The sequence below is a fragment of the Leishmania mexicana genome, chromosome 31 (assembly GCF_000234665.1).
Source record: "Leishmania mexicana MHOM/GT/2001/U1103 complete genome, chromosome 31".
Classification (NCBI taxonomy): Eukaryota; Euglenozoa; class Kinetoplastea; order Trypanosomatida; family Trypanosomatidae; genus Leishmania; species Leishmania mexicana.
The window spans coordinates 644,191-666,129 of record NC_018335.1 but is presented as its reverse complement, the minus strand read 5'-3'; the positions used below and the strand labels follow the sequence as shown (position 1 = coordinate 666,129).

Sequence of the window (21,939 nt, the reverse complement as noted above, 5' to 3'; positions counted from 1 at the left end):
AGGCTCGTATTGGTGCCTGTTTATGGGTGACGAGAAATGAAAGCGAAAATTTCAAGGCAGCGGGGCCGCTTTTCTATTTCGTTTCACTCCGCCGTCTCTGTCATTCACCGCGAGCTTCTAGGTCGCCACCGTATCCTTCGTGTATCCTGGACAAGAGATTGGCCTCGGTGTTTGCCGTCACGTCGAAGCCATTCTTTGTTGGGCCCGTTTTTCTTCTCTCTGCGCTCGACCCTTGTGTGTGTATTCCTTTTGTGTTGTTCTGTTGTAGTGTACCTTTGCCGTGTGTGCGTCCGTGAATGCCTCGAAGTCTTGTGGAGAGAGGAAGGTGTTGGGATGGCGACAGAAAACAGCAGTGGTGTCTGTGCTCGGCAGACGTTTGGGCTGGTTTCTCTTGGCGACCCCGCACTCTTCTTCTACGCTTTACGGCATCCTACTGACGCCTCGCTTTCTTCCCTGCGCCCAAACCAACGGTGAAGCTTGTCACCTATGTCTTCTCAACTGTGTGCTGGGTTTCGGAACACAAGCGAGGTATACTGAAGAGAAGGGGGAACGGCGTCAGCTCACACCCGCAGCGGAGAACCGCGCACGACGTGAATTATTCAGCCTGCCGACACTGGGCATGGCAATGATGCCGAACGAGCGCATGATTCTGCCCTCCTCCTTTTATGCGTGCCACGGAGAAGGTTCAAGGGGCTTTAGCGTCAAGATGAGTTGGTTCGTGGGTTTTCATCACGTCAGGGATCGCCATCGGCGCTGCCGGCGCGCGGCTGCAAGCGCGTGAGGAGAAGCTTTCCTCCAGCCCTCTTTTTTTTCTCTCGTAAGCGTGTACACGACTTACCCTACGCCGCTCGCTTTGATCTGTCATTCCCACATTGGCAGGCCTTCTACCACTTTTCAGCTGCCCCCCACCCCCCGCTTTTTCCTCCATCACTCCTTTATTTATAGTCTGCGACCTGTATCCGCCACACCACTGAAGTGCCACACCTACTTCACGTACCGGCGGCTCAGCTGTGTGTGCCTTCTGCTTTTCTGCATCGGCCTCGGACGACGCACCCTTCCTCTCGTGTTCGCTTCGGGTATTTGCAGCCTCTTCTCCTCCTGCCAGAAACGCACTGCCTGGCCAACAATGCAAGTGGAGGGCAACTGGAAGGCTGCGGCCAACTTGAATCTTCTTCTTGGTCTCGAGCACCCACCAGCGCGACTGGAGAAGCCACTGCTCACGCCACAGCAGCGCAGCGCTGGCAGCTCTGCCCTTGTCACGGTGGAGGCGCGTAACACCGCCAACTTCAGGAGCTCCTCCTACTGCGGCCTCCAAGACAAGTCCGCGCCGACGATTCGAAGGCACGTGATTGACTTCTACAAGGAGATGCTATACCGCGTGCCTCTCTGGCGAGGACTCGTGAAGACACAGGAGGAGGGCACCTGCCGGGGTACAGTGGTGGAGACAGAGCTGGAAGATGATGATGACGCGGACGGAATGGTCCCCCTGGCAGGAGGTGCGCCAGTTGCCTCCGGTGGGCCCTTGTTCCGCGCTGTTGGCATCCTGACACAAGTGCAGGATCCGTCGGCGGTGAGTGCGGCAACCCAGCAGGCACCGTGGGAGTTCTACGTGGTGCGGGACATGGATGACGATGAGTGCTACATTCGTGCTCTGCAGGCAATGGCGCAAGCAGATCGCACGACAGGCGCGTTCTTTTCCCTCCTTCAGGATGCATCGCACGCTGGCTTCTGTGCGCGAACATCAGGTAGACTGGAGGGCAGCACCGCCCGGCCCTCTACAGGGATGGCAGCGACATCGGCGATAGGTGAGGCCGGGGAGGAAACGCCAGGGACGGCCGCCGAGGCTGACGAGGAGGCGGCGGCCGGTGATGGCACTCGCCTTTCGCTCTACACGCGGCAGGCGTCATGGTTCACAGGTCTTCATCCCGGTATGGCTGTCGGCATCATCGGCGACCCGTTTCAGCGCAGTGCCCGCGGCGTTCTCACGGGCGTTCTCGTGCGCGAGTTCGTTTTGCCATCGCGGCCGACGCTGCCATGGCGAGTGGACCGACCACTGCTGTCTGCGACCGTGACATCGACTTCGGGTGCCGGCGCCCTGGCCGATGTCAGCGGCGCTGGCGTGCGCATCCACTTCTGCAGTGGGCCGTTCCCACGGCGCGACGTGTCGGGGCTGCTGCGCACGGTCACCTCCCAAGCGCTGCACCGCGGTGCGGATGTGCTGATTATCGGTGGCCCTTTTATCCTCCCCTTTGCCAGCGAGTTTGAGCGCGAGCTGCTGCCGTCGCTAGGCGCCACCTTCAACGAGGTGATGGAGAGCTTTGTGGACACGCTGGAGGAGACGCTGAAGAATTACTACTCTACGCGGCCGCTTTTGACACATATGAAGGTGCTGCTCGTGTCGCATAGGGGTGACGTCACCCAAATCCCTGTGCTCCCTACCACCATGTACGCGATCGCGGACACAGACGACATCCTCATTCGCTCGAACCCGTGTCGGCTGTCGGTGAATGGGGTGCACGTCAGCGTATGCAACGAGGATGTCGTGGGCGGCATGCGTGAGCGCATGGTCGAGCGGTGGCCGACTGCCGAGGGTAGCCTACGACGCGTCGTAGAGGCCTTGGTGAACGGGCGCCTGTATGTCCCGCTCTACAGCTTACCTGTGACGACGGCGGATCTAAAGCATCTCCCTCACCTGCGAATGGACTACGTGCCGTCGCAAAACGAGCTGCTTGAGATCAAGCCCGCTGCTGCTGCGTTGACGAGCAATACTACTGCAAAAGGCGGTCGCCATGGCGATGCCGACCGCGGGGATGCCACCACGAGCACGTCGAGCGCCAGCTCCTCACGTGGTTGGGAAGCTGTGTTTAGTGTTGCGGAACAGCCGTCTACCGACGTGGCGGAGTGGCTGAAGCACAAGGTGAAGCGGGTGAAACTGGAGGACGCAGCCGGTGACGGTGAGGAGGGGGATGCGGCGACCACACCCCGTGACCCGGTGACTGCATCAACGCCGACGGCCTCATCGAAGACGGAGTGCCTGCCTCACATTATGTTCCTCCCCTCCACCCGCCCGCAGTTTGCTACCGTGACGCACCAGAGCGAGGAGGTCGACGGCGCCGACATCGACAGCGCGGACAGCGCTTCTGGCGTCCTGGTTGTGAACCAGGAGGTTTGGTCGACGCGCTCGTCCCCAAAGTTTGAGCTCCGTGTGGCGGAGGTGACGATTCCGAACACGGACGTCGTATTGCGGCGCGGCGCCACCTCCAGAAACGGTGTCGCGTGCGGTGTCCTGCACATCTACAGCGCATAGGTACTTGGGAAAGTGAAGGGAACGCGGGCAGATATGGGCAGGCCCTGCAGAGGCACGCGATCCTTGTCCGCTTCGTGCACCCCTCCTCACCTGTCAGGTCTCACTGGGGTCTGGCAGACCACGCCTGTTTTCGTGTCGTGTGCTCGCCGCTTTCTCGAGGAAGGGATTATAGAAGGATACCATAGAGAACACGTGCGCGTTGCGCGTTTCACTTATGAATCGGCGCTGTGGCGAACGTGGCTGTGTGCGGGACTGGGTCGGCGGGCGTGTATGAGGAGCTCGCGGTCAACGAAAGCCGTGTCTGACGTACGCGTCTCTCCCTCTCTGTAAGAGGCGTCGGCCTTTTATTTTCAGCCCAACAGAAGCATATGCACGGCACCAGTTGAACCAAAAAGAAAATGCTACCAACAGCAACAAAAAAGATGTGAGTGAAAGACCTCTGCGCCGCGTCGCTGCATCAAACCACGCTGTCCTCCCCCCTCTTCCTCCACGTTTTGGATACTGGCCGCAAGGCATACATGGCTTGTCGCAGCAGGTGCACATTGCATGACGCCAGAGTCGCGACTTTGAGGAGGGAGCAGCCTGTGGGCAAAAGACTCACGACGGCGTACGCACCAGCGCGGTCTTTTTTTTTCGTGCTCTCCCGCCGAGAACAGCACTCGTTGGTGACTCTCTCCCTTTCTTAACTCTGATGGCCTGTCAATCTCCGTCTCTTGGCTTGATGGGTATGCACCCATGGCAACTGACTCTTCCTGCACTTCAAAGGTGGCGACCTCACACCGAATCTGTCCATCTCACACGGTGTGTGCCTGCAGCAACGGTGGCCCTGGAACGATGACAAGGCGCGCCTGCTCTTGATCGCCTGCTGCACCATCTTGTTATTGCTGCTTGCGTGCCTTTGGTACTCGTGGCGTGAGCAGTCGACAGAGGAGTATGTGGGGTTTACGGCGAAAGAAAAAAAAATATTGCCTCAAGGACGACGAGCCAGGCCATGTGTAGAGAGTGAAGGATTCCGTGTGTGCGTCATGCTTGATCGTGGTTTGTTCGGGCAGCGGATAACGCGAGATGTGCATCTGCCACGTTTGCCTTCCGCTGATGCAGCGTTTGCTGTAGTCTGAAGAGCAAAGCGAAGATACGCGGGAGAAGTATGTGGCGCTGCCGGGCTGTCGCTGAAGTGAGCAGACACGGCGCTGAGAAACGGGGCAAGCTGGAAAAAAAACCCACCAAAGCTCGCCACGGCCAGCCGACTCACACAACGCAAGCGTCAACTCGGTCTGGTGACTTTGCGCAAGTGGACTGTGCTTCGAGTGACGGGTTCCTCTCTCTGTGCTCTCTCCTAAAAGTTCGTCCAGGTCGTCTTCCCACCGTCATCTTGATCCACTCTTCTCCTGCTGTTCGCTTCACTGCGCACTACCGCACACACTCTGCACTATGCGTTTCCACGACACATTAAAGCGCCACGGCACTCGCTGTCTGACAGGATGCGGCGATCCGTGCGGCTGCAGAAGCAAACCCTGCATCCGCCCAGGAACCCGATCCACCTCGCCACCAACCCGTTCACGAGGTGGTCGCGGCATCTGCCGAAATGGGCCGACCTCGGCGGCGCACTGACGCGCGTCCAAGTGGGTCTGGAAGGGTGCCACAGCGCCTTTAATGCCACGAATAGCATAAGAACATGTCTGTACTTTCAAACAGCGTCGCCGCCAACATTTTTGAGGGCAACCTCCTGGAAGGCGATTGAGCATGTGCAGGTGCGAGAGGCAACCCCCAGGGACTGTTTTGTCCATGAGGTGCATGAGGATGTCTTCTGCAACTCGAGCGCCGTCGGTCATGCCGAAGCGGAGCCGAATCCATCTGGCTGCGGCGGTTCAGGCACATCGTCTGCGTCTCCATTCGACGGCATCGCCCTGTTCGGTGAGGTGGACTACTTTTCAGAACTTTTTCACCCGCCTTGCGACAACGGCGAAACCACGGCTGCAGCGCGTAATGCCTGTCCGCTAGTGGCGCTGGAGAACTTTGCCGATCGTGCACAGAGCATCATGCGCACGCGCCTCTCCACTGCTGCGACTCAGAAGGGCGGGTGCATCCGTCTCGTCGTGGGACACGAAAACTGGGGCGTTCGACGGAGCCTCTTGCAGGCCAAGGAGGACACGACGCAGGCGCTTCTCTGCGCTCGCACCCGCGCCGCTGCACTCGCCAGTATCCCTCCGTCAACGCCCGCGCCTGTCGCGGATATGGTGGTCTACGTTCCTCAGTATGGCACCACCAGCTCCCTCAACGTGGCCACATCCTTGGGTATAGCGCTATTCTATTGCTACATGGACGCAGCCTGTCCGCAGGCGCGTGAGATCTACTCCGCACGCTCTTTGTCGTGCTCAACCATTGATGGCTCACCGCCTGATGGCCCCTCTTCTTACGACGAGCTCGATGAGCTGCGGCGCCGTCTACAGGAGTATCAGGCCTTTTTCTGCAAGGCCCTTCCAGCTCCCGTCACCTTCGGGAGTGAAAGCGCGTTAACGGCCACGGACGCAACGTCTTCTGGGCCAACGAAATCAGTCGGCGACGCCCATGTAAACACGACCCCTCGTGTGGACCAGCGTCCCCTCCATCCAGTCTTCTACCTGCGCGATTCTGAAGAAATACAGCACCAACTGCGCGCTTACCGAAAGGCGTTGCTGCGGTACAGCGGCAGGCCTCAAGCGGTGGACTCTTATCGACACCCAAACGGAGATGCGGGCGCGTCTTCGCCGTCGCAGGCCTCCCACTTTGGTCTTTCTGTCTTGTATGAGAACGAGTACGACCAGCGGAACTTTGGCGGGCTCATTCGAAGCGCCAACGCCTTCCTCGTCGACTACATCTTCTATGTCGGTCGACGCAAGATCAACGTCGTCGGCGCCGTCGGCTCCTACCACTACACCCCACCGGTGCACCTTGGTGCTCTACCCGATTCCCCATCAATCGCGTTAACGAGCGATGCAATGTCGGACAGCGCCCCACGTGACTGGGCGGCGGCGATGCACGCCAGGGTAGAGGAGGCATACGGACTCAGTGCACCCAGAAACTGGTGGTTGCTTGATTGCGGGCACGACTTCCTGTATGAAGCGACCGTTGATGGGCAGCGGGCGGGTCAGGGCTGTGAGGTTGACGCGGCTGCATCTTCGCCGGCGTCTTTGCAGGCTTTTCGACGTTTGAAGGCTAACGGACAGACCCGCTCCCTCTGCGATAGCGAGTCGAGTCTTCGAGAGGCGAGTGATGGCGGTTTGGTACTACTCGTTCCCCAGGAGGGCAGACTGCCGCATCCTGAGCTGATGGGGCTGTGCACAGGCGTCCTCACGGTTCTTCCGGAAGGAGCTCACTTCTGCGAGCACAGAGGAGATGCCGGCGATGGCCGCGGCCGTGGCGGGAACGGCCACCGCGGTCTACCGTCGCAGGTGGCAAGCGGCGTGGCACTGCAGCGACTGTCTGCTGTGATGCACCCGCGCTTAGCCGCTCTCTGAGCGAAGAGCAGAGAAGTGGCGGTGTTGTAAGGTGCCATGCCGCATGGCCTGCACTGCTTCCGTAATGCGCGCATGTATGTGCGTTCGCCTCACAGATTGCTCTAATCCACACGTCTCGGAAACCGACATCAGCGTACCCGTGGAAAGAGGCTGTAGAGCTGTCCCGCTTATCCTCTTGTGCAACCGAGGCGTGGCTCTGCTTCTTACCCGGTACACGTACGTGGCGTGATGCGGACTCACAACGCCACCGATGACCAAACGGACACCCTGACTTGTGAGCCCCCGCCCCGCCCCCTCCCCTCTCTACGGCACGTCTACGCCAATGATTGCAGACGTGGGTGCGCTTGCCTGGTGTCTCTCTCAACAAGATCCAATCCTCCGCATTGTGCATTCAAGCAAGCACACAAACGGTCCTTTCGAGCGCAACAACTATCTTCGCCGGTCACTCTCCTCACCTTCTTCTCGATCGTGTATGCGATGGCAACTCCCTCCCACCTAACCAAATCGCCCTCACTCTTGCTCTCTCTCTCTCCTTCCCTTCTTCTCTCACTTGGTGTGACCTCTCCGCCATCGTCAATGTGCAACTCTGGTAGAGGAGCCGAGGAACGTAAAGTCAGACGGCAGCCCCTGAGCGGGATCGAGCGGTAACACCCATTTGTGTGTCGTGTGAGCATCTACCAGGCTGCACACACAACAGCAACGGCATTTTAGTGATTTGTTGTTCTTCTCCTCCGAGGCCCTGTCCGCCTAGTTACGTGGCGATACAGGCGCGTAGAGGTTTTACCCTCCGTAACGCCCCCTCCTGCTCTCTCTCTGTCGCGACATCATTCATCAGCGTCACAAGCACTCTTCACGTATCCTGTCAGGAAGAAGGGTGCGCGTGGCACACCATTGCCGATTGGAAACCTTCTTCACGCATCTGATCCTTGTGGTTGATAGTATCCGGCTGGTGTTCCCATCGAAAGCAGGTGTTGCTCACAACGCCTCCAGAGTCGGGGAGTGGACCGCTTAGACGCCAAAGCTGCTCCTCTGCTTTGGCGCCTCCTCCCAGAGCCGCGCACGAGGAGACAAGGTGCGACTCGGTGTCAGGGGGAGCGGTGGACTAGAGGGTCATTCATACAGTGTGGCGGCCAAACCATAGAGCTACGCGGGTCTTCGATCGACCATCAATTGTGAGGGAGGACACCATAGATCAAACAGAGAGCGGTACGCTCTTTCTCTCGCTTTTCTCCTCGCTATAGATACATCGACGTCGCGGTTTCTGCACGTCCTCTGCGTCCGCGGGTCGCGAGTGCGCTGCCATTCTCCCCATCCTGTTTCCTCAGGCAAAACGATGCAGTCGCTGACCAAGTACAAGGAGACGGTTGTCTTCATCTCCTGCGTTACATTACTTCTCGGAACGGTGTTGGTGCTTCAAAAGGCGACCACGCCTTCGCGTCATCGGCGCCGCGCCGCCTCGTCGACGTCGCGTGCAGGCACCGTGGCCCGCTCAGCAAGCCACGGCGCGGCTGGCGCGCGCAGCCGCAGCTCCAGTCGACCTCGCGTGGCGCACATGAGCCACGCACACAACAGTGCCGCCCCCACGACGACCACAGCAATCGATCGCACCCACGCTGGAAAGAGCCGTGAGGTGTCGCAAGCGCACTCTCATCGACACCACTCTCACCCTCGAAACGGCGCCGTGGGGGTGGAGGCAGCCACATCTCGTATCGAGAGCTCGGACGCGACCCCAGCGCCGAAGCTCACGGTAGAGGTAGTTGCGCAACACAAAAAGACTCTGGGCACGGCCAGCGCGCTGCAGGACCCAGGGCACAACGACCTCGCTGGCATCCACGCTCCCCGCCGCGGCGTTTCGAGCTCTGGGTACCGCGTGAACGGTGGCAGCGGCAGCGGGGATGATGGCGCGTACTACCGAAGCGCCTCGAACGCGGCCACTGTGGGGAGCCAAGCTCCATGCCCGGCGCCGGCGACGGCCGTAGGCACGGAGAGGGTGCCTCCTGAGGCAACGAAGGCGGTTGAAGCTGTGACACCTCGGCTCGCCTCACCAGTGGTTGTCGAGTCTCCGCGTATATATTTTGAGGGCATGGACATGAGTCGCAAGGACGAAGTTGACCGCAACCCCTCACCGCAGCCAGCCGCGGGCACCTCGAGACCGGTGAGCATTACAGCTGCAGCAGCTGCACGGGCGCCAGCAAAGGTGCAGCCGAGCTCGCCCAGCATCCGCGCTTCCACGACTCAGACGAACCCGCGGTGGTTTTGCGAAGACCGCGGCACGCAGACGGAGACGAGCGCAACACAAGACGCTATCAAGGCAGAAGCAAGCCCGACGCCAGATCGGTGGCTCGCGGCGGCCATGATGAGTCCCATCATGTCTACCGGCGAGAATGTGAGCGACTCCATGCCGATCAATTGTGCCGACTTGGGGTGGACGCCGTTGCACGACGGCGCGGCATCAACCGGAGGGGTAGTGCACGCGGAGAAGCGCGGGTGCGAGCACACGCAACCCCCTGTGATGGACAAGGCAGAGTCTGTTGTGATCCCGCGGTACTTCCTGCAGCAGCTGGAGCGGCAGCTGCGACTCCTTGTGGACGATGTGGCACAGGAGGAGTGGAATGAGCGAGCATGGATGCGCTTGTACACGTACCTCTCTGAGCTGCCTTTGATGGTACGTACATCTCTGACGTCGCGTGACCACTGCGGCGCTGCCACTGTTGCGCAGCTGGTGGACGGGATGAGGGCGAACGCTCTCACCAAAGGCAACCTTGTGGAGGAGACAGTGGCGATGGCGAACAAGGCGGCAGAGCAGGATCCCATCCCCAGTCTTCCTCGGGAAGTGCTGCATCTTCTTCAGCATAGCACGCCGATCGACCGCGAGTTCCACTTTGAGTGGAAGGGCTCCACTGTGGCGTACGTCGAGGGTCCATTCAAGTCGACTTCGCGAAAAGCTCGCAAATCTGCGGTGGCGAGCAACGGAGAGGTGGACGATTTTGCGCATGTGCTGCTGCCCTCCTCGTCGCTTTCCTCGACATCACGTGCTCTCACAGACGATGAGGAGGAGAGGTCGTTCATGGACGACGGCGAGGCGGTGTGCGCCTCCCGCCTTCTGCCCTTCATTGCGGCACACGTCAAAAAGTACAGCGACCGTCGCCTGTGCGGCGTGGCTACACAATTTCCAGAACCGGGAACGGGGGAGCTGCGGACACCGCCAGGCGCCAGGGGAGTTGCCCAGGCAGGAGCCTATGCGCTTTCGACACCGCCGGCGAATGGGCGGAGCGGCGGAGAGTCGGCGCTGCAGCAGCAGCTCCGTGACCAGCAGGACCAGCTCGCGTCGCTCCTCGCGTCCTTTGTGCGGCTGCGTCACACACCGCTCTTTCAGGCACTTCGCCACACATCGGAGCACGCTCTGTTTGCCTGCGACTTTATCGAGCTAGCGTCCGCAGCGGAGCGCCTGCTGGAACGTGCTTCCCCGGCTTCCGCCGCTACACTGCTACTGGAAATTCCAATGACAGAGAAGCGCGTGATGACGGAGGCGACGGATGCCCACGACACCAGTGTCGGCACAAACACATCTGTAGGGTCGGGGTCGAGCCCCACGACTGGCCCCAGTGTCCGCCACAAAGCCAGAGTACGCACGCCGATGAAGCCGAGCATCCGGCATCCGATCCAGCGCATCCTATCGAACTTGCCGTCGCCGAGTGGATTATCATCGCGGCGCAGCATGCAAATGCCCGACATGTATAAGCAGCTGTACTCCCCACCAGCGCACGTCGGCGAGGAGGAACGTGGACGGACTGTGAGCGCTGCTGCCATGCGGGGTGGTCGACTTGCCGGGGAGACGTGGGCTGTCTGACAAACCTACCAGAAAGAGGAGGTGGCAGGGACGGCATAGATAATGTTTTCTTGTTCTCAGAACCGCCCTCACGTGTCTTCTAATTTTGCGTCTCTACGGTCATGTGCGCGATGAAGTCTTCTGTGTGCGGGCGAGCACTCCTGGCGTAGACTGCTGAGCTTCATAGAAAAAAATCCTGACAGAGGACCGTGTGCACCACAGCGTAGTGGCTTTTTCCTTTCTTACACGGGGAGGATGGCTTCAAGCACAGCCAGGGGGTGGATGAGTAGGGTCATGGGGTTGCTGCAGGCTCTCTCGCATACGACGGTACGGTCTTCTCGTGGGTGTAGCCCTTCCCCTCCCCGTTATACGTTGAAGGGAAGTGGGCGTCAGCTTTGGGACACACGATTACGTCGCTCTCCTCGAGCCCTGCGCACACGTTTCCGCTTCTTGTGTAAAGTCTCTTTGTCTCGGCAGCTTTTTGTCTGCTTCGGATGGTGCAGATCTTCCTCTGTGGCGCGGACTGCGCTTTCTTTGCCTTGTGCGTGTGCATTCTTCGGTCACCGTTCCTGTTTAAGGGCACCACCTCCCCTCCGTCCCCCCTCCCCTCCGCTGCTCGAATTTGCGTATGGTGTCGAAGGGAATAAAAGGGCGGAGGAGGGTGGGCATTGTGGCCATCGCACCAGTCGAGGTGGTTGCATGCAAGTCCTTTGTTTGGTTGCATTCCTTGTATGATTTACGTATGCGTGCTCGATGGAAGTATGCTCGACGTGGAAAGACAAGCAGGCTGACAAACAAAAGAAAAAACTGCCAGGTTTTGGGGTGGTTCTCCTTCATGAGAGCTGGCGTTGTCAACCGGAGACCCCGTGTGTCGACGCCGTCTCCACTTAGTGTCACGTCTTCATTGGTAAAAACACATGGATGCATCTCGTCATCGCTGACACGCTACTGTGTCGTCTTCCTGTCGATGTCAACGTCTTTGCCAGGTGCGGTGAATGGCACATGCAAACACCCGTGCATCCGTCCACTTGCCGTTTCGCTAGCCTTCCTCATCACCCCCTCCCCATCGACACTTCTCTGCTTATGTGTGTGTGTGTTCTGTGTGTGACCCACTATTCCGACCCCTTCTTACACCTCTCCCATCCGCACGCCGGCTTCCTCTAACCACTGACGTCTCCGCTTCTCCTTCCTTCCTCATGTGCATGGTTGCACGTAGGTTCTGTATGGGTGCGCGCTGCTGCTCTTTGGGCCCCTTCCACCACCATCTCCCGTGTTGCTCACTGGTGGCAACGCGCGTATACATGCGCTCATTTTGTTCGCGCCCCTTTTGCCCCCCCCCCAATTTTCGCGTGTGCGGAATTAGTGCAACAACTCCCCATTCTAGGTTGTGAATTGCGTGCGTATCTTGGCGTTCCAGTAGCCTCTTCGGCGGAAGGGGGAGAGGGAACAGCCAGCTGTCGCCGTATATAGTGCCTTTGCTGCTCAGACGCGTTGCCCGGAGACGTCGTGACGCCGTTCAGAAATAGAGAGGCGTAGTAAGGAGTAAAGAGAGAGAGAAAAAAAACGAAAAAACGGGTAAAGATAGGACGAGGCACACGCGGCCTCCTGTAGACAGACACACACACACACAGCAAAACCTAATCCAGCGACAAGAACGTTCTCGCTCCCTTTGTGGTCCGCACCTGCAGAGTCGTCTTGAGTGTGCCGATACTTTTCGCTTCCTCTGTTTAGACTTCTCCGAGCACCGTGCACTGCGTTGCTTTTCCAGAGTCAAGTACTCGGCTTCCACGCTGCCTCAGAGCGGCATCTCCGTGGGTGTCGGCGTCTCTTGTGCACACCCGTCGATCACGGTAAACTTGACCGTCCTTGTCGCCCCGGCCTTCCCGCCATCCTCGCTTCGTCTTACCGCTCTCTGGTGCGCGCTCCACATAAGGGAAAACGTAAAAAAAAGAGGGGCTGCTGCGCTGTTCTCCCCCTCCTTTCACAGCACAAAACACTAATAGCAGACGCCGGCCCACCATCACGGACGCACAACGTAACAAGCACGCCAAGGGTAACGAGGGTGAAACGCGAACCCTCTTGATTCCAGTGCGCCATTTCTCCGATCCCTCCTTTGTTGTGTATGTTTGTGTTACCCGCGGACAGTGGCCACCTCTCTCGTCGTATCTCTCCTCTGCGGTCTGTGTCTTGATGCACACATCGTGGGGCTATTCATACATAACGCGTGTGCTTCTCTGTCAATTTTTCGATCTCGCCCGTCTGCACTGTGCGCGCGCTTCCCTCTCGCCGGCTCCTCCTTTTCCCCCTTTTTCTGTTTTGTTGTGAACAGCTTCCTTGAACGCGCTTGTCTGTGTATCTGTACGTCGCAAAGAAACAACAGACCTCCCTTCCCTGTGCGTGGGTGCGCGTGTGTGAGGGGGCTCTCTGTGTTTGAGCCGGGAAAGGCGATAGTCGCCACAGGTATCCACAATCGAGGCTCGGCGTTCTCATCATTTGGGTCTTTGCTTCTCTGTTGCTGAGTCGGCTGTCGGTGTGCACCTAGCTCGCTCCCTTCTACGATTTGCCCCTTTTCTGTGAACAACAAAATACCGAGACGACCGCTGGTGAGCTGCTTCACTTCATCAAATCTCCTCTGTCTGCCTCTTCGAGGCGAACCGTTTATACACCCACGCCCTGTGGGCTAGCCTGAGGAGAGGGCCGCATCATCTGCAAGGTTTGTTGAAAGGCCGCCATTTGCGTTCCCTTCTTTTCTTGTTTTGTTTGCTTCCTGCTCTCTTCTCCTCCCCAGCCCGCACACCCCAGGTGTGGATCGGTGACTGCTTGGTTGGTGTCCCGTGATGCTTCCACTGAAGCGTGCCCCACCGCGACGACCTCCCGCCAAACAGCCGATGTCCTCCGAAAATCAGATGCAGTACTTGAGTCAGCAGCAGGTGCATATGACGCGTCTGCTGCAGCAGCAGATGCGTGATCGGCGCACCTACATTGCCCGCTCCATCCTGCTCTTCGTTACCATCACAGTAATGACAGGCTACGGCTACTATTCATATGGCGTTATTGTGGCCCTCACCGTTCTCATCGGTGGATGGCTGATGGGATGGCTGGAGCTGCTGCAGATTGTGCTCGCATGGGTGGTCCGCAACGCTGGGCAGCCGAACTTCGATGAGCTGCTGCGCCGCGCTGACATTATGAGCGAGCCGATGAAGGAAAAGGAGAGCGTCAGCGGGGAGAACGAGTTCCTGGAGTACGGCTCAAGTAGTATGCAAGGATGGCGTCGCTCCATGGAGGACGCGCATACGTTGCTGCTCCTCGAAAAGGGTGGGTTCTTTGGTGTTTACGATGGCCACAGCGGAGCCGCAACGGCCAAGTACTGCGGCGAGTACATGTTCCAGTTTGTCCATCAGACGAAGGCGTTCATGAAAGGCGAAATCTCGAAGGCCCTCTATGACGGCTTTATTGCGATTGACAAGTATCTGCACTCTCTCCCGAGTTTTGAGCGTGGCGGGTGTGCGGCGGTCGTGCTCTACTTAGACGGCGATGACGTGTACTGCGCGAACGCCGGCGATAGCCGCTGTGTCATGTGCCGCAACGGCAGCGTCGATGCGCTCAGCACAGATCACAAGCCTTTTCTACCGTCCGAGCAGATGCGCATCGAGCGCGCTGGCTGCTACGTTCTGAACCGCCGTGTAAACGGCATGCTGGCTCTGAGTCGCGCCATCGGTGACTTTATGTTCAAAAACAACATGCAGGTATCGTGGGAGATGCAGGCGGTGACCAGTGCGCCGGAAGTGCGGGTCACGAAGCTCAACCGTGACAAGGACGAGTTTGCCGTCTTGGCGTGCGACGGCATCTGGGATATCATGTCGAGCAAGCAGGTCGTGGACTTTGTGCGGCCGCGCATCCAGGAGCGTGTACCACTTGGGAAGATTTGTGAGGAGCTGATGGATGCCTGTCTCTCTCCGCAGCCGTTCCGGCTCGGCTGCGACAACATGTCTGTTGTCATCGTCAAGTTCAAGCGAGGGCCTCAAGGCGGCACTCAAACAGCCCAGGCAAGCACCACCAGCTCGCCACATATCGTGCCACTGCGTCTGTCAGTCGCATCCGTATCCGTGGCGGACGACGGCACCACCTTCTCCAGCACGGATGATAATCACTCGCATGCCGCCGCGTCCGAGGTGTCCAACAGCGTATCCTCAACCCCCGACACCGCGGGGAAGGCAAGCTCCGCAGCGGCTGACAACGAAGCAACATCCGGCCATAGAAGAGAGGAAGTCGGCTGTGCGGAACCGAAAAAGTCGCCTATGGTATTGCCAATGGTCTCCTCTGCGAAGGTAACCTCAGCACCATCCAGATCTCCGTTCACGAAAGCCTTGCGCAGCTCTAGTAGCCCTCAATCTCCCGAGGACGCACCCAGCAGTGGCGACTGTGACGACACCTCGAACAAGTCTTCTGCTGCGATGGGCTTGCACCCCAAGGTGCTCTCTCCCACCGCGTCGGTGCCCGATTTCAGCATGAGGGGCAAGTGTGTTTAGGCGAGGCGTCGCCGCGGACCTGATACCCAGTGCTATCGCGTACAGACTTTACAGGGCTAAATGTATGTTTCACAGCCCACGTCAGGTGTGTGCGATTTTATGAGATGATGATCGTGGTACGGAAGGCGCTCCGCAGGTGGGAAAACTGAATTCTTTGACCTGCGCAGCGGCGTATGCGTTTTTGTGTTGATAGAGCCGTGCGGGTGTTGTTGTGTGGTTTCGTGCGCTGGCGCCCGTTGTCGCTGGGAGGCATAGGAAAGGATAAGATGAGCGTGTAGATTCATGTGTGGGGGTCTGTTCTTTTGGTGTGTCGCTGGAGTTAGTGCATGTCCGCTTGCCGAGCGATGCCCCGATTCGATTTATCTTTTTGCTTTCTTCCCTATTCATCTACCTGTCTATGTCTGCTTGCCTATATTGTTTTTTTGTTTGCTTGTTTTTTGCTTTTTTTTCGTGTGATGTGAAACACCCGACCCGGCCGACCCCCTCCCCCACCCACTTCCCCCTTTACCATAATCTCTCTTTGTTAATCTTCTCTCTTCCTTTTTCTATGCTGCATCGCAACCAAAGGGCATTCCCCGCTTAGTGGATGAACTCTCCAGTGCGCGGAAGGTGCGTGCCGGATTTCCTGTGTGTGTGTGTCGCAGGTAAGGTCTGCACTGTTGGGTGCACTCTAGCGCCCACTCGCACAACCGCAATTGGGCGACGTGGGAGCCCTTCGGGGTCGCGCCTTTCCGGCAAGAGTGAAAAAAAAAGAATGGGACGTGACGAAGTCAGTGACTGCGAGGTGCTCGAGGCACTCCGTGGATGTGGATTGCCGTCCCCTTCCGCAGCTGTGCAACGGGAGAAGAACGCGGCAAATCACAGCTGAGACTTTAACAAGAAATTATTCTGTCTGTGTCTGTGTGTGTGTGCGGTTTCTTCACGTCTTTTTCGTATTTTTGGCGTTTTTGTTTTTCGAGAGCGACTCATACAGAGTGGCCGGTTCACTTACAGCACAGACACACACACATGCACACACACGTAAGAGTACCTCTACCCCCTCGCCTCTCCTCGCGACCTCCACGTGACATCTGGTGCCTCTGTCCGTTGTAGTTGAAGGAGTTAGGTATGCCACGTGCCCTTGTTAATGTCCTCTAGCGTTGTTTCTTTCGCTTGCCTGCTCGCTCGACGTTGAGAAGGCTGCTGCGCCTTTTTTTCCTCCTTTATCCTGCGTGCGTATGCCTATGCGTGTGTCTGTACTTGAACTGCAGTGCTCTGGCTGCGTCTCTTCTCTCGTGTGTTTTCGTCGGTGTTTTCGACCCCTTAATGAACACGGATGACAGGTGCGCGGGGGGGGGGCACTGCAGTACTCCCTAGGTCAGGGGCCAGCACACTCGTTCTGCGGGTGGAGAAGCCGGGTAGCCAAACCCCCCACCCCCCGTCGCACCACAGGGATGGAGCCTTGAAAGGCCTGGGGTGGAGGGAGGTTGGACTCATGCACGGCGGCAGAGAGTCGGCACAGTGGCAGAGGAAAAAAAGAAACAAGATTTGTGTGAAGGTTTGTTTGGTGGTGGTCGGTCGTCGACTTCTTCCCGAGTTTACGCCCTCCACTTTTTTTTCTTTTTGTCCGCGTGTTCATCGCGGTGTCTTTTGCCCATAGCATTCTGTTCTCTGCGCCTGTGTCGTGAGCACATGCCCGACTGTGTCTGTGTGGTGGTGCCGTCGTCTTGTGTTTGTGTCAGTCTTGTGGGCGCGACTTCTACCTGCCGTCGTAACCGTGAAGATGTGAGCCTTTCACACATGACGTTTGTGCGTGTTCTTTTTTTTTGTCTTCGCGGTTGGGGGAGGAGGGGGTTACTATCTCTGTCAGCCTGTACCCCTCTCTCCCCGTGCGGTGGTAGTGTTGGTAGAGAGACGGAGGAAGGGAGAGGGGGGTTGGGTTGGTGGGGAGGGTGCTGTGTCCTCGTGTGTTCTGCTCTCGTTGTCTGCATATACACGTCTGTCTGTCAATATATCGCGTGTATGCGTTGTATGCTTATTTTTTTCGTTTGTTTTACGTCGCCATGCACTGTTGTTACTCCATAACAACATGACGACGCCGACGACACACATCCACACCTATACCCACACACCCACTCACACACGCACACACACACACCTTTCTCTCTGTACATACATATATAAGTATTGGTTGCATGGATACATATAGGAACAAAGAGGGCGGAGCCGTGATGTACTTGCTCATATTCGTGACAGGGGGAGACAGGCAGGGGGCTGTCTCTTGGTGCTCGGCAACACACAAGTACAAACAAAACAAAAAAAAGAAAACAAAGGAGGGCGGTAGAGAGAGGCCTTCTGTGAGAGCAGGTGCGGGGGTGGGTGGGCGGGCGACGATGCAATCTCATGGGGCTGCACAGGCGACGTGGTGTCGTGTGCCATTCACTCCGCTTCACCCAACATTCCACTGAAGGCCGAGCCACACACACGCACACACACACACACACACACACACACACACTGGTGCTGCTCGATAACGGTCGCTCATAAGGGACTGCGCTTTGACCGTTTCCAATCGAGACGTCCCGCACCTGGCCCACGGCCCCGAACTTCAACGTTCGCTTCCATGTAATTTCCCGCGAGACACCTTCCTTGTCCCTGTCCACTACTCCCTTTCTGTTCCTTTTATTTGCTGCGCGTCTGTCATGCAGGACTCGCACACCCTCCACCCGGGCGTCCTTGATCCGTCCAGCTCGGTTATACCTTAAAGCACACCTCTGTAAAGTTGCCTTTCGACTCTACCAACATTCAGCACGTCTTTCGCCGCGTGGTCTCCGTCTGCTTCGCGCTTCTGCTCTGCATCTTTGCCGTGTTTCCACTTTGCCCCTTGTGCCTGTTATGGAGGCTCCAACAGACAACGACTCGATGCAGGTGGGGCCTGTGGCCAACGGCCACGGGAATGGTGTGCTCACAATGCCGGCGGAGGACTTCGCCAGCCTGCACTTGCAACCCATTCAAGACGACACGTGGATTCGTACCGCGGAGATTGTTCACATGGAGAACTTTGTGGAGACCGAAGATGGGAAGCGCATTAAGCGCGAGATTCTGAAGGACTACGTGGAGGAGAAGGAGCGCCAGGGTACCTTTCACCCCGATCCCATTCTGGAGGGTATGGTATACCAGGAGAAATTCATGGAAGCATACCGCACGAATGACCGCACTGTGGACGCCGACAAGGCGCACTCCTACCGCCTCAAGCTGATGGAGCAGCATCGCCGCGCCCGCGCCATCGAGAACGCTGATATGTAAAGAAAGAAGAGGGCTGGGAAATCGCAGCAAGGATTCGACCAGTACGGTGCTTGTCCTGTGGTGATGATCGCTTCCCATGTCCCCTTATTTTCGGGGCCGGCTCGCTCCGGCGTGGATGAACGTGTGTCTGTGCAACATTGGCTGAGCGAGCGCATCGCCACCGTTTCCACTCGTTGCGTCGTGCCAGCCGGTGGAGCAGCGCCGCGATATGTTTTCATAGCTGCCTTCACTCGTAAAGGAAAAAAAACGGAGAACAAAAAGTACGTTCTCGCTCACCCAGGGGGATCTTCTGCGTGGGCGATTTTCTTTTCCTGTCTCCTTGTGTTGTGATGCGTATGTGTTGCAGCGCCGCTGACGTCTGCACACGTGAAGGAGATGATGTACGGCAGTCGCAGCAGAGGAGAAAACGCAGGCACGGGCATGGCAAGCAGACATCTCACACCACCATCCCGTTCAAGGAGGGTGAGCACTCGCTGCGCTAGTTCGGTGTGCCCTCCCTTTCGCCCCCCCCCCACACACCGACGGACTATTTCCCCTCTTTTACGTGTGCCTTTCCAAGCCTTTGTACATTACGAGTGTCTTTATGGCACACTTCTTCTTTTTTTCATTTTCGCGGTCCGTCGAGCTCTTCGTTGATGATTCTCTCCTACTCTCCTTTTTTGTTCTTTCGCACATTTTGCGATGACTGCAAGGCGTGTGCGCATGCCTGCGTCCTGTACTTCTCCCCCTTCCTTGGTTTCTTTTTCCTGATGTAGTAATCTTTCTCGTTAAAAGCAACATGCACGTTGAACATTGCGGGCAGAAAATGGTGTGCCCGGGTGGCCGTATAAACAACGTTCCCTTGAAGCGCATGCGAGGTGAAACACATGCTGGTATACCTGTAGGTGGAACATGCATTCTGCACACAACAACAAAGAGAGAAAAGGCGAAACAGAAAAGGTGGTAGCGTACGTTCGCATCTTGTAGTGCGGCATGCTACCATGCTGAGAAGTATGGCAGACGAGAGGTGCCTGCTTTGCTGGCCTATGTCCTCTTTTTGAGATGCTGCAGTCAGGCGGGTAAGGCTGACAAGGGATTACCGCGCTCGAGAGGGAACTGCAGAGACTGCCATTTGGTGCCGCCCGATACATTTGACATGCGCTACTTCCTGAGAGTCGCGGTCTCCGTGCTGACGTGCTGCTCACCACGCGTTGAAGGCGCAACCTACTTGCAGCGTTGTCGGCGCTAGATGAACAGCTTGTGCTCCCTTTTGCTCGTCTTACTTCGTCTTGTGTACCCCATCCCCCCACACACTTGCTTTCCCGCGGTGCTGGTGGCCATTGCCTTTTCCAGCACCTCCCGCTCGCACCGGATTCTGAAGGAAAAGCCCACCGTACACCCTCTCACTGGAAACCGAACCACCACAAGGCTTGTTGGCTGCACACTGCAGGCGAGCAAAGCGAAGTTATCAACGCTCACAACCACCGTCATCGTGGACGTAGCCTTTCTAGATTCTGTGCTTTCGTTATCCGGAGACACTTGCTCTCCTGCCTGCAAGACTCGACAACGGTGTATATCGCATTCCTCTCCGTAGGCGCCTCAAAAACATCAACAATGCCGGTGGCGCCGCTTCATCCAGAGCTTCAGCGCGTGCTGAAAGAGAACCGCAGGGCCCGGACTTTCGACCCGGTGGCATGGATTGAGATGAAGTGCGCGAAGCTGAACGACTACATGCACCGGTCCGGTCTGAAGGCCTGCGTGACGAGTGTCTCTGGCGGGATTGACTCGGCTGTCGTGCTCGCCATGTGTGCGCGCGCAATGCGAGCGCACAACAGCCCCATTCAGAAAAACGTGGGACTGTGCCAGCCCATCCACAGTAGTGACTGGGCACTGAGGAGGGGAAAGGAGAACATCGCTGCCTGCGGCGCGACGGAGGTCGTTGTTGACCAAACCGCCCTCCACACCGAACTCGCCACGCTTGTAGAGAAGGCTGTCGGCATCGACGGCGGCGCCTTTGCGCGTGGGCAGCTGCGCAGCTACATGCGCACCCCACCGAGCTTTTACGTGGCGCAGCTGCTCACCCAAGAAGGTACGCCGGCGATCGTCATGGGCACCGGCAACAAGGACGAAGACTTTTACCTGGGCTACTTCTGCAAGGCTGGCGACGGTGTCGTGGATGTGCAGATCATCTCCGACCTACACAAGAGCGAGGTGTTTCTGGTCGCCGAGGTGCTTGGGGTGCCGGAGAACACGCGCAATGCCGCCCCTTCCGCCGACCTCTGGGAAGCACAGACGGACGAGGATGAGCTGGGCTTCCCGTACGACTTTGTGGAGCTTTTCACGGAGTGGTACTTGAAACAGCGCGAGACGACCAAGTTCGAATTCCTGAATAGCCTATCTGATGAGGCCCGAGACCAGTTTGAGCGGTACGTGGCCGCCTGCGAGCTCGTGCACCGCCGCAACGCGCACAAGCTGCAAGGCCAAGTGAACCTCTGAAGAAACGGCTCCCGTGGGCGTGTTGCCATTGGCCTCTTGTCGCATCGACGAAGCGGCATATGCTGATGTGCCGGATATTCTGTCGAGGTGATTTTTGTGGCAAACTGCAATCACCGTCTGTTTCGGGCGCACCTCCCCCTACCCCTTTCCACTCCTCCTCTGTCCTTCTCTGCTGCTCCGTCGTGGCTTTCTTGGCGAGCATTTCTGCTCCACGTGTGAGGATGGTACGCTGTTGGGGTCCTGGGGATTGTATCCGGGGAGGACGCTATCCACTCATCGCTGGGTCTCTCTTGGCCTCGCCCTGCCCCCTTTGCGCCTCCGCCTCAGAGCACCGCAACGACTACGTTGATGATGTTGCTATTTCGCTCTTTCGTGTGTGCTGTTGCCGGTGAGTCCGGTTATCGGTCGTGCACGCGGGTCTCCTTTTCATCGAGGCCACTAAGGAACGAGAAGGACACTCTTGGCCCAAGAGTAGAGTGCATCATAGTTGCTCTGACGGTGCTGCGGGTGGACGAGATGAAGTAGGTGGCTGTCTCGCCTCAACCTTCGCCTCCGACCGCTTTAGGCTCCGGCGCCGCGACTATGCCCTCGCTTCCTTTGTTCTCGTTTCCAGATGGTGCGTTGCAATGAGCTCCTCAGCGACCCCGCTTTGAATTTCTCTATTTTTCCTTATCTCTCGGTTTTACGCATCTGCTCGGGGTCGCATCGATTCGCTCTACCCTGCCTCACTCCTTTTCTCGGAATGCCGAGGAGCTTTGCCCTGTCAGTGGCCTGACGAACTGAGCCAACGTGCAGCGACGGTGCTACTGAGGACAGCCGTGTACGTTCGCATCGACGCAACACGCGAACGGTGCTGGCGAATACTTTGTGTGCCCAGGAAGTCAAGATCCTCAGCTGCTGAGAGCGTCTGGACAGGGAGAAACATCACATGAAGCACAAGCAGACACAAACATACACACAAGCGTAAACCATTTTTCCACTCTTTCCCCGAATCGCGGCTGCATAGATGGAGCACAG

At 57.8% G+C, this 21,939-nt stretch overlaps 6 protein-coding genes across 6 annotated transcripts; all 6 read left to right on the top strand.

Annotated features, from left to right (window-relative positions):
• Positions 1-1,126: 1,126 nt before the first annotated feature.
• LMXM_31_1720 (conserved hypothetical protein) lies at positions 1,127-3,307 on the top strand (the record flags this gene model as incomplete). Its single annotated transcript, XM_003877967.1, has 1 exon — positions 1,127-3,307. One exon carries the CDS (start codon positions 1,127-1,129, stop codon positions 3,305-3,307), a length of 2,181 nt encoding a protein of 726 aa, XP_003878016.1.
• A 1,481-nt stretch (positions 3,308-4,788) lies between these two features.
• Positions 4,789-6,804, top strand: LMXM_31_1710 (conserved hypothetical protein; the record flags this gene model as incomplete). Its single annotated transcript, XM_003877966.1, has 1 exon — positions 4,789-6,804. The coding sequence occupies one exon, from the start codon at positions 4,789-4,791 to the stop codon at positions 6,802-6,804; it is 2,016 nt and encodes a 671-aa protein (XP_003878015.1).
• A 1,333-nt stretch (positions 6,805-8,137) lies between these two features.
• LMXM_31_1700 (conserved hypothetical protein) lies at positions 8,138-10,654 on the top strand (the record flags this gene model as incomplete). Its single annotated transcript, XM_003877965.1, has 1 exon — positions 8,138-10,654. The coding sequence occupies one exon, from the start codon at positions 8,138-8,140 to the stop codon at positions 10,652-10,654; it is 2,517 nt and encodes an 838-aa protein (XP_003878014.1).
• A 2,816-nt stretch (positions 10,655-13,470) lies between these two features.
• LMXM_31_1690 (putative protein phosphatase 2C) lies at positions 13,471-15,162 on the top strand (the record flags this gene model as incomplete). Its single annotated transcript, XM_003877964.1, has 1 exon — positions 13,471-15,162. One exon carries the CDS (start codon positions 13,471-13,473, stop codon positions 15,160-15,162), a length of 1,692 nt encoding a protein of 563 aa, XP_003878013.1.
• A 2,874-nt stretch (positions 15,163-18,036) lies between these two features.
• On the top strand, positions 18,037-18,447 carry LMXM_31_1680 (conserved hypothetical protein; the record flags this gene model as incomplete). Its single annotated transcript, XM_003877963.1, has 1 exon — positions 18,037-18,447. One exon carries the CDS (start codon positions 18,037-18,039, stop codon positions 18,445-18,447), a length of 411 nt encoding a protein of 136 aa, XP_003878012.1.
• Positions 18,448-20,040: 1,593 nt separating this feature from the next.
• Positions 20,041-20,922, top strand: LMXM_31_1670 (putative NAD+ synthase; the record flags this gene model as incomplete). The annotated part of the gene is made up of 1 exon (XM_003877962.1): positions 20,041-20,922. One exon carries the CDS (start codon positions 20,041-20,043, stop codon positions 20,920-20,922), a length of 882 nt encoding a protein of 293 aa, XP_003878011.1.
• Between the last annotated feature and the right edge of the window lie 1,017 nt (positions 20,923-21,939).